Below are 17,424 nucleotides of genomic sequence, written 5' to 3' on the forward strand. Positions count from 1 at the left end.
ATTTACAGACTGAAGGAGAGACAGAAAGGTCTTCCATCCACTGATTCACTCCCCGAGTGGCTGCAGTGGCTAGAGCTGAGCTGATCTGAAGCCAGGAGCCCAGAGCTGCTTCCAGGTCTCCTGCACAGATGCAGACTACCAAGGCTTTGGGTCCTTGACTGCTTTCCCAGACCACAGGCAGGGAGCTGGATGGAAAATGGAGGAGCCAGGACACAAACCGCCACCCATATGGGATCCTGGTACATGCAAGGCCCTGCTGGGAACGTCTTGGTCTGTCAGTCTCATTATGCACAGGGTTTCCTTACTTTTAGAATGTCTGATGGATGTTGAAGCAGTTCTAGAGTCTGTGACAGGTGCCATGTCACCTTGTACTCTGTGGGCGCTTGACGAAAGCAGGCGTTGATTCCATGCCTCTCCAGCAGGGGGCACTCATCTTGGCAGTGAGTGCGTGACACATGGTATCTCCAGGTCTTTGCTTGCTGTTCTTTGGGACAGCCCACTGTCTTGCCATATCCATGTTTCTTTGAGACCTCCAGAAGAAGCTAGGAGGAGGAGAGAGTATGTTTCTTGGGCCGGCAGCCTCCTGATTGCCCAAATCCTCCACCTCACGTCTGTCACGCTAGGAGCAGGGGGCATCTCTTGGAGTATGACTCACAGATCCCTGGAGTGCCAATTTATTGCCCAAAACCTCATGCAGCCTGAGGCACTTCTGCCAAGGTGGCTCTTGGTCCTCCATGACACTTGTCTCTGATCTGATGGCTCTCTGAACCCAGAGCCTCCAAGCAGGGCCTGTGACTGGGACATACGGCAGATTCAGAGGGAGATCCTGCTGAGACCCCGCAGGCTGGCCACTGTCCAAAGAGGGAGGGAGCCTGGCAGGGGCCTCCAGGCCGCAGGAAGCACTGAGGGTGCATAGCAGAGGAGGCCAGGGTGAGGGGTGTTTGTTGCTCCCAGGGAGCTGCACTCTGGGGCCTGCTGACCTGCCCCCAGGAGTCCCCAGGATGCCTGGGAAAGCCACGGCAGGACGAGCTGACCTCAAACTGCCAACCCAACACACATCTGCCAGTTGTTGGTTGTTCCCAAACAGCTCCTGCCACCGCAGCCCTGCAAGGAGACCCATGCTGAAGGCAGACCTGTCAGGGACAGCAGGAGTGCCCCCAAGCCCCGAGACGAGGGCGGCCTCTCCAGGCGCTCACAGGCCTTCCATTGGGCTCTGTCCCACACGGCTGGTCAGGCAGCCTGTGGCCAGCAGGGGAGGTACTGGGAGACAGCTCACTTGAGAGAAGAGGGTTGAAGAGAGGTGAGGGGTGAAAGTTGAGGTTTCAGAAAATCCCTATAAAAATTAAAACAAACCATCCATCTTTCTCCCGGCGTCTTACCCCGACAGTGCCCTTTGTGGATCTGGCCCTCATGTCTACGGGGACAGCGGCGCTGAAACCCAATCCAGCGGCCCCAGTGCCTGCCCGCCCCCCACCCAGGGCTGGCCCACCCTCGACAAGGGCAGCCTCCCCTGGAGCTATGGTGTGGAGTGAGGGAGCACCCTGGGGTGTCTTCTTTCCTGGGACAGTCTCCCTCTTCCCCTTTGGGTCAACAAAGCATTTCAAAGCAATTATAAAAATTATACGAACCCCATCGAAGAACTGTTACCACAATGTTTATACGCAGCGTTTGAAACCAGGACAATGATATTATAAATAATTGTAGATGATGAAGATAGGCCGGAAAAAAATAACATAATTAAAAGAATTTTACAAGACGGACCGTTCACAAAGATGGATGGAGTAACACAATACGTTAAAAATATCTGCAATTAACAGAAACACAGCGCTATGGACAGAAACCATCTGCCAGTGGCCTGCGCTGGGAGGGGCTATGCCTGCTCACAGGCTGGTGCCAGGGCTTGCCACTGCGGCCCCAGGAGGGGGCATCAGAATCTGAAGGAAGGGCCCGAACCAGAGTAACTGAGGCCCAAGCCCTCCCTGCCATCATGGCGGCTGCCCCACCCCCATCTAGATCACAGCTTCCTAGTGCTGAGGCCACCCCTCCAGGGCCCCTGTGGATGAGGCACATGGCCAGCTTCTCCCTGGGGACAGCTCCACCGCTCTGCCCCACCTAAGGTGCCATGTGTTGGATTGTCACCTGGAGTTGCATGCATATGGCCTAGGAGCAGGTTAGAGATGGCGCCTCTGGCAGGACCTCACTACAGTGCCCAGCTGGACCCCAGACTGTAGGGGCACAAGGCACCTGTGCAGCTTCTGCCACAGCGTCTAAAGCTGGCAGCACGGTCCCCACCAGGCCCTGAGGGTCTCCTGCCCAGGCAGGGCTGCACCCCACACTGCTGCATCCTTTTCATCACAGTTCTGTTTTCTGGGGGGAGAACAGACTAGCCTGATTAGTAACTATGGAAAGTTTTCCCCACATGGAGTAGAATACACTCAACTCTAGCTGGCAGACTCAAGCCAACGTGGATTTCCTGTGGTCCCTGAAACCTCTTCCACGCCCTCTCTCTGTCCCTCTTTGTTTTTAAGAAGTGAGATACTCAGCTACAGCCCTAGCCTCACCCTGTCACCTCCCTGCACCTGTCACTCAGTGCTTCCCCTGCCCGGGACTGCATGTGGTGGGAGGTGCTTGTTGGCATTTACCGAGCCCCTCACTGCTGGCTATTGTGCCCAGCAGTTCTAGTGGACTCCACTGTGTGTTCTGGCATCCCCTGGTCTGAGCAGACTGAAGTACACACTTGTCTTTGCCAGGCCCTCAGAGGTTCCCTGGGCTGGGCGCTGGCCTGAGCTAAGCTGAGGTAGCAGGGGGCCTGCCCAGAGATGGCCGATCAGGCTAACTTGCCTCTCATCCTGGAAGCACCTTTGCTGTCTGACTTGCACAATTCCTGCCAGCTTGGCGGGCACCACTTCCTGACACACACTGGCACCCAGCTTGGTGCAAGCAGAGCTGGGAAGCAGCCTTGCAGCAGGCCTTCCTGGTATGGCACAGGGCTTTCTCAGCAGCCTGTGAGGGGGAACTACAGGGAAGTCCTGGCCTCTGGATGGCTCTTGTTCCTGGCTTCCTGCTGGAGAACATGCCCCTCCGCAGCATGGAGTCATACAGTCCCAGGCTTGAATCCCCCTTCCTGAAGGCAATAGAAGCTATGAAATGACACCCAGGAGGGGAGCTTGTCACTGGTCACCTTTGTGTGGAGAGAGTCATTGCTAACTGCTTAGAACACAGGGGCGTCTGGAAGACTGGGGCTCAGGCCCTGGCTGTGCCAGGAGCCCAGGGACAGGACCCTGGGCCCTGTGATTGGGGTCTAGGGCGCAGGTAAGTGGCAGCGGCAAGTTGTGGGGTACAGTAGGGAAGCAGCGGGGTGGGGAGGCACGCAGTGAGGGCTTAAGTGTCCCTTGGGACAGAGACACCCCTGGAGAAGGATCTGAGCACACATCACTGGGAAGCCACTTCTCAGGCAGCTGAGACAAGGCCCTGGCCTGTCTGAGTCTTGGATTTTTCCTCCATGAAGTGTGGGTACGCACCTCCTCGCATGGCAGTTATGGAGAGTGAGCGGGCCAGCCCTGGGCTGTGGGAGAGAGGCTGAGGTGGCTCTTGCAGCTCCTGGACCTCACCGTCATTCCTGGGCAGGCTCAGTGCCACTCCTGGCTCTGGGAACCAGGCTGTGCAGTGGGGCAAGCATGCATGGAACTGAGATGGGAATGGGTTCTAATGGCAGACATGGCACCCTCTCTTCTCGTCTCCAGAGCAGCCTACTTGCCCAGCCAGGCACTGTGGCTCCAGCAGGAACTGTGGAACTACCCTGCTGGGTGGGTACCGTGGGCATCCATTGTGGGTTCCCACATTGTGCATCTGTGGGGGTGGGCACACAATTGTGTGTCACATGGGTGCTTGCCCACCTGTGTGTGCACCTGTGTGTGATCTACCTGTGTGCCCACCTAAGTGTGATATCTACCTGGGAGGGGCACACAGTTGTGTGTCATGTAGGTGCCTGCCCACCTGTGTGCCCACCTGTGTGTGTGTGTGTGCGCACGCGCATGCTCATGCACTTGTGTGTGTTGTTTCTTCAACAGGAGGGAGGTGAGTGAGAGGCCAGCTTCCTGACAGGGCAGCTGTAAAGTGTTCGTAAAACTTTTATTGGGCTTACCACCCTTCCAGATAAATATTTTTCGATTTTATGGGCTTGTTTTAGGGCCCTGAGCTTAATCATGGCTTTGTAGCTGCCTTTAAAAAAATTTTTTAAATATTGTTTTGGCAAAGGGAGCCCCTTCCACGACCCCTGCCAAAGGCAGGCCACACTCAGCACTCGTGACTCAGCCCTGCCAAGCTCAGCTCTTACCCTGTCTGCCCCAGCAGTCTCCGGGCACACTGGGGTGAAGCTCCAGAGACAAGGGAAAGGGGAAGGAACCCTTGCTCTTCCCTCTGCTGCTTGCCCAGCCCTGTCCCAGAGAAGATTCCACGCAGTGCTAGTGGTTAATGCGGTCACCGTGGTCACCTGCAGCCCCCTGCAGCCCTCCCCGCCGCCAGACCAGCTGCTGTGGCTGGTGGCGCCGGGACCTCCATCCCGTCTCCTCCCTCTGGGCCTCTGAGGTTCTCCCAAGGCCTGGCAGTGCACACCACTGCCAGGAACATGCCCTCTGCTGATTGTTCTGTTGAAAGTTCCCTGGCAGCATGGCCCACATGCTGCTGTCCCCCACAGCCAGCCCGGGGCCTGGGGCCTGGTCAGCACTCCATAGCTCTGAGTCATGTGTGCTGAATGAATGGTCTGTGGCAAATCCCCCATGTGTGGTGGCGATGTAGGAATGATAGAATAGGGGTTAACATTGGCAAGATGTTGCTTGGTGCCAGGCGCTGTTCTAACTTAACTCACCTAGGCCTAAACACCTTGTGAAGCAGGTGCTTCGACTGCCCCCATTTTCCAGGTAAGGAGACTGAGGCATAAACAGGTCAGATGTCCTACATGAAGCCATGTAGCAGGTGCAGTTCCAGACTAGAGTTTGAAGACGGGCTGTCTGGGCAGAGAGCCCAAGTGCTTGGCTGTTACAGACCTTTGGGGAGAATGAGATCAAGAGTTTGTATGACCTCAAGCCACTGCAGCCTGGACTGAGCTCCTATAACTTGGCCGGGGACAGCCACGTGTCCCACAAACATCACCTAGCACTTGGTAGATAACTGCCCCATTCTTGGCCTTGTGCCCGGTCCTGGCTCACAGGTACCAGGGGCAGGAGGGGCTCATACTTGGTGCCTTCAGGCCATCAGCAGGTGACAGAAATGTGGGGAGCAGTGTCAGGCCTTGTAGGGGCTCGTGTCCTCTGGCCTCTGGAAATCCAGAGCCACTTGCTGTCATCCTCACCATCCAGGTGAGATTGTCAGGTGCATCCGAAGTGCCGCATGGCCTGCATCATACTCCCAGCCCTCGTGTCTTCCTCTTATGTCTCTGGTGGAGGTGACGAGCCTGGGAAGGAGGACCCAGGCCCACAGAAAATCAGCCTCCCAGCCCAGCTATGCTTGGAGGCCTTCCCGGAAGAGGTGGTGCTGAGCCCGTCTTGAAGGGAGTTTGGGGAGGGGGCTGGGGCAGGATGTGCTTAGTGCAGGGGGACACTGAATGACCCCTGGGAGGTCAGGATTCCCCTTAGGGAATCTGGGTCAGCTGCAGGGTCTTAGGCAGAGCCTACCTGAGCCTGTGAACATCTCTTGGGCTGCAGGGTCAGGGGACTTGGGGGTCAGCGTGGAAGGGGTGTGGTGAGAGATGATGACCTGACAGGTGCAAAATCCAGGGCAGCTGTACCCCCCCACCCCATGAATGCTGCTGCGGCTGGACAGGGAACACAGCCGAGGTCAGGAGCCTACAGAAAGGCAGCTCTAGAACAGAGCTTCCATTTTCATCACCTGCCGTTTCCCGAGAGTCTGAGCATCTCCCACTGACTCCTCCCATGGGCTGGCAAGGAGGCACTGTTAGCCCGTTTCACGGAGGAAACAACTAAGGACAGGGCTGGCCGACGTTACCTATGCAATGTGCAGCAGGGGCAGGGCAGAATCCCAGCCTCAGCCATCTTGGGCTGTGTGTGACGGCCGGCGGCTGCTCTAACCTGTGCTTGTCATGAAAACCCATGAGTTGTGGATCAGAGAGGCAGGGCCCCAAGTGTGAAAGCCTGGCACCTCCGGCCCCACAGTGGGCAGTACAGTGATAGACAGAATACAGTGAATGTAGAAGTACGGCAGACGTTACTGAAGGGAGTGTGATCTGGAAGGCCAGCAATGAGATCATCAGGATAGAGGGCAGGAGCAAGCCGTGGTGGGCATCAGAGAGAAGGCTGGGGGCCAGTGCAGGCAAGACCCCAGTGGGGCCTTGCGGGTCATGACGCAGAGTTTCCATTGGAGAAGCACATTCTAGCATTTTTTGGGTGGTACTGCCCCTCCTCCTCTGGGGCTCCACAGGGCCACCCCATGTGGATTCTGGCCATTCCTGTGACCTGACATCTGGAATCAGCCACAGGAGCCACCAGGTAGAAAGGACCACACACCCCGGCTGAGGGGACAGCCAGTGTGCCCAGGGCATGCAGGACCACGTTGTCAAAGCTTTTAAAGCACATTTGTGAGCCCAAGCCAGCACAACAAAAGGCAGACTTGGCCCTGAGGTGGCCAGATGCGAGCCACGGCCATAAAGTTTAGGATGCTTTGCAGGCACCATGGTTACTGGAGTGGCCACTGGTGCTGTCTCCACACTAGGCTCACGCTGGTTCTTACCAGCTTGCCACTTGGACTTCTGGGTGCCATTCTGCCACTGTTCCTGATCAGGTTTGAGAGGCAAGAGTGTCCTCCGGGCACACAGGGGCGTTCCAGAGGCTGAACACTGCCAAGGAGAGAACAGCCTGGGAACTGCAGACAGCGGCTTCCTGACGTCACAGGTGGCCCGCAGACCTGAGGTGTGGCGCAGGATGGTCAGGCTGGGTTCAGGTGTGCTGTGTGCCCAACAAGGGGTGCAGGATGGCATGCAGTGTCCACTCACAGGCTGGTGAGCTCATTCAGGGCAATCTTTAGTGAATAACAAGGGCAGCGGTCGTGGGCACAACAGAAGCAGTGACGCAGGGGAGAGATGTGGGGAGCCTGGGGATGCATCCAAGAACTTGACGTGAAAGTGGGACTCACATGGGAGGGCGAAGTTTACCCATGGAGAGGACTGAGCGCCAAGCCATGCCCATGCCTGGCAACCCAGGCCATGGTGCCTCCTCTGTAGCCAGGGCTGCCTGCACAGGCACTGCGAGTCTGGTTTCTCTGCAACAGCGGGGTGCTCTCTCCTCATGCTGAGCACCCCCCTGCAGTCCCGCTCGGCCTCTGGCCTTGAGTCTAGAATGCTGGTGTCAACCCAGACAGGCAGGAGGGGCCGTGAGGTGACAGATGACACCACCACTGTGGCTGAAGGCAGGCAGAGAGCCTGGCAGTCTGTGGCCAGTAAGACCTGTCCCCAGACCCTCACCTTTGCAGGACCTCCCCAAGCAGGAGCTGGCCAGATGCTGGCTGGCTAGGCCACGCCCAGAGTTGCCTGTGGGCACTGCCACAGGCCCTTGGTGGCTCCCTCGGAGGAGCCTGGCCACAGGAAGCCCAGTTTATACACATGGCCAGGTTATGGGGAGCATCTTGGTTTTCATTTGACATGGTGATTTCACAGACATGCCCTGCCAGGAACATGGTGTGCTCCCTCAGCAGAGGGAGAGGCATCAGGTTAACCCCAAGAGTGTCATCCTCTGCTGACGGGATGCCAGGGACTGGACGGTGCCTACTCCCCACTGGCAGGCCAGAAGCCGCCTCCAGCCTGCCATGCATCTGGGCTCTGCATCACCCGGAACCTGACTGTGGTCTGGCCAGTGTTGGGCCCATGTTGGGCCTGTGCTGAGCCCATTGGCACACAGCTGGGGACACAGGGCACCAGCAGAGAGTGCCTGCAGACACCAGCACCACCCAGGCCTGAGGGGGCTGCAACACTGCCTGGCACTCCTGACCTCTGCAACAAGCCAGACTGGCATCGTCAGCTTGAGGCCCCGGGAAGTGTGACACAACCCTCCACAGGGCCACAGCCATGTGCCCTTGTCCTTGGAATGCCAGGGAGGAAAGTCAGCCAGGTATTTGTGGCTTCTCCTGGATGCTGTTCCTGTTGTCTCCCATTAGTCCTCAAGTCTTCCACGTTCAGTAGGAAATGTGACCATTTCCCAGTTGAGACCCAGCTAGCTAGAGACAGCATGCAGCATGGTCAGGCCCATGTGGCTCTGGTTCTGCCCCCTTTTGCATGCTGCCAGCAGTGCTGGGAGGCAGGTGGGGTGTGGAGCTGGGTGGCAGGCATGGGTGCTGATGATCAGATTTGGTGAGGGATGGTGTAATGGGTGCGAGCTTGATTGCTCACAGGGGACCTGGCCCTAGGGTGTCCTCACCTAGTCATACTTAGCCTGTCTTGTCAAACTGCTTTGCCTGGTGGCTGTGGGCGTGGGCTTTTATTCCTGAGTGTGATTCATATTGTCTCCCCAGTGCAAAGTTACAATTCGGACACGAGTGTGCTTTCTGGGACTGTTCAGTGGAAGAACTGGGCAGGCAGGAGTGACCCCACCCTGCTTCCTGGTTAAGTGAGCCCTGCACAGGAGGTAGGGTGAGGTGAAATGGGGTGCTGAGCCTTGGCACTATGGCTTGGCCCCTAGTTCCCTGAGCCAGGGCAACCAGGGCTGGAGGGAGACATGACTGGAGTGTGGCCAGGAATGTCACTGCTGAGGTACTGAGGACCTTGGCACGTCTCTCTCCTTTGGGTGCTATGTTTGGGGAGGGAGTGGGAGTTCAAGCTTTGACCACCAGAAACTGAGTAAGAGAGATATTTGTCACCTTTGTCATATGATCACACCCACTCGGAGTATCCCTGCACCTGGATTGCAGCATTGGCAAGAGGGAGGCCCTGGCTTTTCTGTGCCTGTCCCCCTTAGCGCCGAGGGGATCCCTGGTCCAGAGTAGGTGGTCAGGCAGTGCAGGACTGACTGCAAGCATGAACTCCAGCAAGCTACTGAACTCGAGCCATACGCCCCTCACCTCTTGGCAGTGGCTGGTGCCTCACCCATGGCACCCACGCAGTCAGAATCGCAGTGGTCACAGCCCCAGCTGTGGAAGCCCCATCCACATATCAGCTTTGCATCTGTCTCCCGTGAGGCAGGAGAGCCCCACATTACCGTGCTTGGGTGACCTCCCTATGTGACCCCACCCTACGCAGTGCTTCCAGCCTTGGAGTGCTGGGTCTTGGCCGGTGAGGAACTCTGCCCTGCTCAGCAGGAGGACCCAGCCGTGACTGCTGGGTGCTCCTCACAGCACTCTCCCAGATTGGGTTCCTGGCAGGGGCTCTCTCCTTGGCTGGTGTCTGCCGTGGATTCTGACCCCATCACACTGTAGGACCAGCTCTTTCCTGCTCCCCACCCCTCACCCCCAGTTGGCGGCAATGAACATGAGCAGTGCCAGAGCAGTATGTAGGGACTGTGAGGGAGGACCCACTGAGGGGCAGGCTCCAGGCACAGTGACTTATGGGCACACACTCGGTGCCAGGCCCTGCCTGGGCTCTGGGGCAGGCAGGCAGGAAGGCTGAGGGGGCACATGGCAAATGCACAGTGTGTGTTGATACAGTGAGCTGGAGTCGATAGGTGTGATGGGCACTGGCAGAGTGAGGTACCAGCTGTCCCAGCTCATGGTCCCTGTGCTCCCAGGTCTTTGAGCTGCAGGGCAAGACAGGACTAGGGCTGTGCGGGTACACCCAGTTGAGTGTGAAAGTAGGCAGCACCTACACCCATGAGTTGGGGAGATGTCTGAGCCCATGCAGGCCAGGCAACACCACAGCTCCCCTGCCCTTCCCCGTCTCCAGGAAGGACAGCAGCGGCCGCCCGCCACCCGCTCCTCCCCGGCTCTGATACAGTAATCAGGGCACCACATATGGCCCTGGAAAATGACTGCTCCCGCGCCTTTGTTCACCGTCATTATTCGGGATGAGTTTTTTCCCCCAAGTCATAAAAATGACATTTTTAATATGTGGAATTTTTTTAAAGAAAAGCAATATGAAGAAGACATTTATTGTCAATAAGCTCTACCTTTTAAACCAGTTATCTTAGTTTCTGCTCTAGGTATTTTAATTGAAGATTAACTGCTGTTAAAGAGTGTACACATTTAGGAAGTGAGCGCTTGGAGCGCTAAGATTCAGTTTCTTAGTGGAGGAGGCTGTGCCACGGGGAGCCCCCAGGGCCAGCTATGCCCCACCCCCTGCAGCCGCAGCCTACAGTGGCTGCCTGGAGGGGAAGGACACCCCAAGCCGAGGCCTCTCCCTGCCCAGTCACAGCCTTTGCTTTCGATGGGAAGGGGCAGGTGAGGAGTGCTGGAAGATATGTGGTTGATAGGAGGGCATGCAGGCCTGGCACAGCCCTGCTCTGTCACCATGCCACGTGGGTGCCAGAGTCCTGAGCCCATTGTGAATGCCCACAGCTCTCTGTGCAGGGGAAGTGACTTCCCTCTGGACAGCTGGGCATGCCCACTACATTGCATCCCTAAGAGACATAGCTTTTCCTGACCAGACCCCGCCCTCCACTCCGAAGTCTCCATGCTGTGCTCAGCTCAGGAGGCCAGGCATTTTGCGTGCCCGGGCTGCAGACAAACAGGCAGAGGCTTCAGCTCAAGGCCATGAGCATGAGGCCGGGCAGCCCCTGGACTCGGGGCTTTTAACTGCCGTCCGAAGTCTCGCTGTCCCTCCGGTGCCTGGGAGTGCGTAGCAAAGGGTGAGCAGGAACTCGGTGTACAGCAGGCCAGGCTCAGGCCTCCCAGGCAGGAGCGAGCACCTGTGATCATGGCCCCATCACTGACTCAGTGACCCGGCAGGTCACTGTGCTGCTGGGCCAAGGACTTGCAAGTGTGGATAACCACCCTCCTCGCATGGGTTGAGCATAGCACGTGCTTTTCCGGTCTTTCTACCTATGTCACCTGAGGTCTGGTCTCTACCCTTGCTGGCACATGTCCTGGGCTCAGCCAGGTGCTGGGAGTCAGAGCCACTACCTGAGATGCCAGGAGAGGAGCTTGTGCCTAGGCCCCCCACAGCCTCGCTGGGTGACCGCGGGAAGTTACTGAATCTCTGTGCCTCAGTTTCCTGCTTGGTGACTGGAGCTGCCCCAGGAGTGGTTGTGAGAGACATATGTGCCATGGTCCATAAGGTACTAGGAGTATGCCTGGCACAGCAAGAAGGCATGGGGCCAGTAACAGTGATCGCCACTGGGAACTGCTGCTGCCCATTTGTAGGACCAAACAACCCTTGCTCCCTGGGCCTGGGAGGGACCAGAGGGAAGAAACCTTGGCCTGGTCCCAGAAGGCCTTGCCTCTTCTCCTAGAGCAGCTCCAGTCCCCTACCCCCTTGCCCAGCTGGAGCAACAGGGTCTGTCTCCCAATCACTGCTCCTTGGTTTGCCAGCACCCTAGGAAGAGACAGTGTTTAGGGCCAGCCCACCGCAAGTCAGACGGAACACGGGGCTTAGCCACAGTAGTGTTCCTTGCTGTCTCTAAGATGGGGACTGGGCGCAGGACAATGAGGGCCTCAGCCTGAGCAGCATGGGGCCTGGCAGCTATGCGAAGGAGCCAAGAGTCCAGGGAGGAATGAGCTGGCAAGGTAGACCAGTGTGGGTAGCCCAGGCCGGGCACACACCTTGGAGGCCAGCCAGAGATCTGGGTCCTACGATGGGCAGTCCGCCTATAAGGAGCACGCTGGAGGAGTATAAACTCCTGCTTGAATGGTTGTTAAGTGGTTGAGCTACAATGAGTGGTCAGGTTTTTGTCCTAGAAATATCTCTGGCAGCACCAAGAGAGAATGACAAGAGGGAGGCTGGCATGTGCAGGAGGACCGTGCCTTGCTTGAACAGGAGCTGCAGCAAGTCTCCTGATCCCTTCCCAGGCTGTCCGCTGTGAGACCCTGGCCATCCTGGATTATGCCTGGTGGATTCCTCACAGCCCCCTCGTGGGAGGCCATGGGGCGGGCACAGCACAAGTGATGGTCTTGGGCTCAGACCCCCTCCATGAGGATGGCATCACCCCACTTAGCTCTGCCCCACTGCCCCCTCTGACAGTGTAGCCCCTTCTGATTCTCAAACGCAGCCATTTCCTGTCTGCTTTGGTCCGGGTTTGTGTTTTGCCTGAAGAGACTACTTCCCCTCCTCCCCCACTGTGCCAGTTCCCCACCCATGCGGCCCCACCGCATGGTAATTTCAATTTACGTGGGGTGGGAAAGATTCTGCAAAGGGTCCTTTTTTGTTTTTGAAGAATTCATCATTGCAGCTAAGAAGCTTAATACAAATTAAAGGAGGAATTAGGCAACATTAAGACATCAAAATGGGGGTGCCAGGCGCTTGCTGCCTGCGCTTCCGCCCAATCAAAGGGGCCGCGTGCGCTGTCGAGTGCGCGCTTGAGAGCGCGTCGGCAAGCCACGGTTCTGGGAAGGGCCCATTCTGCTGCCGCCTTCCCTAATTCCTTTTGTTGCAGGGACAGCGGAGTCCAGGTCTGATAAAAACTTAATCACCTTATCTTTTTCAAGCAAATTGCATCTTTGTTTACATACAGGATCCATAGCAGGGAGGGAAAGAGGAGGAGCTGGGAGGCAGCTACCCCATTCTGCAAGGACCACAGGAAAAGCTTTCTCTCCCCAGGATGAGCACAGAGCACAGAAACGTGTGCCTGACAAAGGGCTGGGGGCCTCTGTCCTCAGCTGGATGGGGCACTAAGCCCCTCTAGTCACCTGTCCTGACTGGCTCTCCTCCCTCTTGTCTGCCTGGCCCTGGCCTCAGCTCTAACTCCTCCCTGCTCACCCCTGAAGTAGCCACCAGACCCCCACAGTGCCCTCCCAGGGGAGCGGTGCTACCTGCACACCTTGGAACCCAGGGCCTGTGTAGGGCAGCTGCACACCTGGTGGGGAGGGAGGAACAGGTGGGCACTTGACACTGGAGCCCACCAAGCAACTCTGCAGCCACCTGAGGGAGGTGACTTCCTCCAGGCAGTCCCTCTTGCTCATCAGCCCATCATCCTGCTGCCAGGCCTGTGCCAAGTTCCCCAGCCTGGCAGTCACTGACAGGATGCTGAGTCCAGAAGGAGCTCCTGCCACTGATCCCAGCTCTTTCTGCTCCTGCTTCTGCTGCCACCTCCACAGCTGCCTGCGCAGCAGGGCAAGGACTGGGTGGACCCCGTGGAGACCACTCACCCCATGCCATTCACAGAGGCTCAGTTCATACTTGGGGGTGCCAGTCAGCACCCTGTGGAGACCCCTTTTCCAGCCTGGCCCCTGGCAAGAGAGCAACACCTACAGCTGGATGTGATCTGCCAGCCTCCTGGCTGGCTCAGGGCAGCAGTGTGACCAGAACTCAGGGACCAGTGAGGCCTCCCACATCTTCCTCAATTACTCCTGCCGTGGTAGAACTTGTCATTTCACCAGGGACGCTACAAACTGTTGTAAATGCTATGGGGGATAGTGCATTGGTAAGAAACAGGGCAGAACTCAGGGGTTGGGAGCTTCCGGTGTGGGTTTAAGCCAGGTGGTCATGAAAGTCACCAGGAGCTGATATTTGGAAAATGCCTCGAAGGAGGTGGCCTCATTGTGGGAGGCTGGTGTGCAGGGAGGCGCAGGGCTGCAGTGCCCTGGCAACGTGGGCCCGGCAGGACCCTGTGGGGTCCTGGAGTGCTTCACAACTAGGTCCAGTGTCGCCGCCCTGCACCGACACTAAAATGACAAGGAATATTCTTGGGGGTCCGGGAAAAACTGGCAAAAGCGGCTGCGTTTAAAACCTTTCTTCGCTGCTCCTGCACCGTTTGTCTAAGCTTTCCTACCCGCTTCTTCACCACCCTTCCTCCCGTTTTCCACCACCCTTCTTCCCAATTCTTCCCGTTTCTGTATTCCCCCCATTCCCCACGTAAGAGCCACCAGAATGTCACAAACCAAAGAGCCTTTGCCAAACCAAAAAGGGTTTATTGCCCACAACGGGCTGCTTAAATATAGTTCTTCCACCAATCACTTCTGCACGTGGTCCACGAGGCGCTATCTGATAGGCCAGCAATCGCAGCGAGGGAGAATTAGCCTATCCTTGTGACTTCCTGCCTGCCCAACTGGCGGGACAAGTCCCGCCTCCTGGCACTCGGCCAGCCGCCATCTTGAAGCCCCTCATCCGTGTGGGGTCGGCCGCTCCCCACAGTCCAGGAGAGTGGAGGGCAGCAGGGCAGGCCCAGGACCCGCAGGATGTGGGTGCCAGGCAAGTTGACACTTGGCTCATGACTGCCTGCCTCGCCCACAGGGACCTCAGGTTAGCCCTTACAGTGATCTCCCCAGCAGCTCACTGCAGTGTCTCAGGGAGGCCGGGGCACAGCCACAGCAGCCACCTCCGGGCTGGTCACACACGGCCCTCTCCTTGGCAGTCTCCCCAGCAGCTCACTGCAGTGTCTCAGGGAGGCCGGGGCACAGCCACAGCAGCCACCTCCGGGCTGGTCACACGCAGCCGTCTCCTTGGTTCCCCTAGGTCGTTGGAGCTCCCTTGCTGACTCGGTGCTGTCAGCCCCTTCTTCCTATGCTTTCTAAAATGTTTATTCATATTTTAACATGTTATTCATATTTTGATTTAATTTATTTGAAAGACAAAGAGACACAGAGGTCTTCCCCTTGCTGGTTTGCTCCTGCAGGTGCCCACAACAGTCCAGTCTGGACAGGGCTGTAGCTAGGAACCAAAAACTCAATCTGCATCCCCCACAGCCGCGAGCCTTCACCCACTGCCTGCCAGGCTGTCCACTGGCAGGCAGCTGACTCCAACCCAGGCATCCCTCAGACAGGGCTGCAACAGTGTTGCCCCTGCTCCCTTTCAGGCCAGCAGACTGCATGGCAGCCAAGCCCTGGTCTGCAGGGTCCCCACCATTTGTCCCCATGTCCTGCACTGCTTTCTGGCGTGACCCTGGACCCCACACCACCAGGTCTCTGACTCAGGAGGTAGCAGCTCCCAGCTGCCAGCACCTGGGGGAGCTCCTGCTCTCCGCTCTTACACCATACACTCACTTTAACAGCCCCTGGGGGAGTGGGCAGCTCCTGGTGACACTGGCCTAGCCTTCTGAGCTCGCTCTCCGGGCCACTAATAATGGAGCAGAGGTGAGCAACCTGGTCTTGTCCAAAGAGCAATTAAAGGGCCATGTATTCACCCGCACCAGATAGATTTTCCGCCTCTGCCTGCCTCCGGCAGCGCAAGGTATGCATTGGGTGTAACGAGAGCCAATACGGACTAGATGGGCCACCGATTGGGCCACACCTGTCCCCCAGACGTGCCGTCAGACCTCCTGGCACCAGAGGGAGACACACTGCCCAGGCCATTCGTCAGGGTCTGGTGCCAGCCACCTTCTCTGTTTGCAGAGAGCAGCCCGGGGCTCTGATGTAGGGCTGCAGATACCTGCTGCCTGGCACTCACTCAGAAGGCCTGGCCCGGGGCCCTCCCCATGCCTGAGGCCCATCCACCAAACTGTGGCTGTGGAGCCTGTGGGGCCAAGGTCACCAGGCCCCATGTAGAGCAGCCATGCAGGGTACAGAACCCTTGGTCCAGGGGTCATACACTTCCCTGGCAGGCAGGCAGTGGGCAGGTGGCCTCCGGATCTGTCAGCATCAGCAGCTGTCCCATCCTCCCAGGGAATTAGGCTTTGAGATAGCTGCAGCTCGCTCCCTCCCACCGAGAGGTGGCCAGGCCACCATCCCCAGCTGACACCATGGGTGGGGTGCGTCCAGACTCCATCTCACATCCCCCAGCACCCAGAGCTCCAGAGCTGGCAGAACCCGAGTGGCAGGATCCACACAAAGGCAGGTCAGCCTGGCAGAATGGGCAGGGCAATAGCCAGAGCTGCTGAGTTTAAATCCTGGCTCTTCCCGGCCTTGAGCTGTCACCATACTGTTGGGGCCTGTGAGTTCTCACCTGTGAAATGAAGGGTGGGCAGCACCCTCAGCCAACCTAGCCAGAAATAACCCACCCTCCCACCTGGCTGGGCAAACCCCCAAAGCCCCTATTGTGACACTGACCTCAGGCTGGAGTATATGGGATGTCACTGAGCTGGGCCGTGGGGAGGAAGGGAATTGGTGCCTGCATGGGGTAGTAGAGTAATGGGTTTTCTTTTTTTTTAAAGATTTATTCATTTTATTAGAGCCAGATATACAGAGAGGAGGAGAGACAGAGAGGAAGATCTTCCGTCCGATGATTCACTCCCCAAGTGAGCCGCAACGGGCCGATGCGCGCCGATCCGAAGCCGGGAACCTGGAAGCTCTTCCGGGTCTCCCACGCGGGTGCAGGGTCCCAAAGATTTGGGCCGTCCTCCACTGCTTTCCCAGGCCACAAGCAGGGAGCTGGATGGGAAGTGGAGCTGCCGGGATTAGAACCGGCGCCCATATGGGATCCCGGGGCTTTCAAGGTGAGGACTTTAGCCGCTAGGCCACGCCGCCGGGCCCGAGTAATGGGTTTTCCTCTGTGCCTTGCAGGCGGCCTCAGCCCAGAGACCAAGAAGATCCTGACGGCGGCTGTGAAGAAGCGGGGGCGAGCGGGCCGTGGGGAGACTGCCCCGCAGGAGGAAGGTACCGAGCGGCCAGAGCCCACACAGCACGTGGCACTCAGCCTCTCTTTCAAGCGCTATGTCTTTGACACCCACAAGCGTATGGTCCAATCACCGTGACCTGCCCTACGGCCACCTTGCTGAGGCCCACACCACACTGCAGTGCCAAATGCCCGACCAGATGTGCCTCAACCTCCCTCAGGCTCTCAGCATGATCTTGCAAGCAGCTAAGTGCTTGGTGAGAAGCCAGGGCATGGGGATGGTGTCACTCGTTCAGGACCAGGAGGGTCTGCCAGTCCACTGTCTCAGCCTCTCGACCAGGGCAGCAGCCAGGCCCAGCTAGGAAAGGGCCTGGACCAGTGACAGCCAATTCTGTCTGTCTCCCAGGCTGTCCCAGCTGTCGGCCGTCTGGGGCCACACTCGCCCATGCCCCCAGGTGGGCAGGTACTTGGCAGTATCTAATAAATGTCCCGTGGCCCCAGCCCACTCTGCTGGTCTCACTCTGTGGTTTCGTGGGGCCACTGTCCACCGCACATCTATCTCCAGGGTTTCTGCCGAGCAGGACTGGGCTAGGCTGGCCCAGGCTGGCTTCCTAGACCCACGCTGGTAGCTCCTGGGGTGTCCTGAATTTCCAGGGAGGCTGGGGATGGGTGCTAGGAGCACGATGCTCCTCCCTGCCAACTCTAGGTATCCCTGGCCCCTTCCCTCAAGTGTGGGGACAACCCACACCCCACAGTGCTGCCAGGGACCAAAGTGGACGGGCTGCCTGGTGGGTGGCAAAAACTCAGCCTGTGTCCAGCTCTATCCTGACCTGTACCCACAGACACCC

General features: G+C 57.8%; 1 protein-coding gene across 2 annotated transcripts in view; it reads left to right on the forward strand.

Annotated features, from left to right (window-relative positions):
• Positions 1-17,152, forward strand: part of EEFSEC (eukaryotic elongation factor, selenocysteine-tRNA specific) — a 204,517-nt gene extending 187,365 nt beyond the window's left edge. The window contains exon 7 of one of the 2 annotated variants that reach the window (XM_004581345.4): positions 16,525-17,150. In XM_004581345.4, coding sequence (XP_004581402.2) covers positions 16,525-16,715 — 191 coding nt within the window. In that variant the 3' untranslated portion in view covers positions 16,716-17,150. Of the gene's footprint in view, positions 1-16,524 lie in introns of both variants that reach the window. The other variant, XM_058678421.1, reaches the window with a different exon arrangement.
• Positions 17,153-17,424: the final 272 nt, after the last annotated feature.

The sequence above is a fragment of the Ochotona princeps genome, chromosome 21, assembly GCF_030435755.1.
Source record: "Ochotona princeps isolate mOchPri1 chromosome 21, mOchPri1.hap1, whole genome shotgun sequence".
NCBI classification, from domain to species: domain Eukaryota; kingdom Metazoa; phylum Chordata; class Mammalia; order Lagomorpha; family Ochotonidae; genus Ochotona; species Ochotona princeps.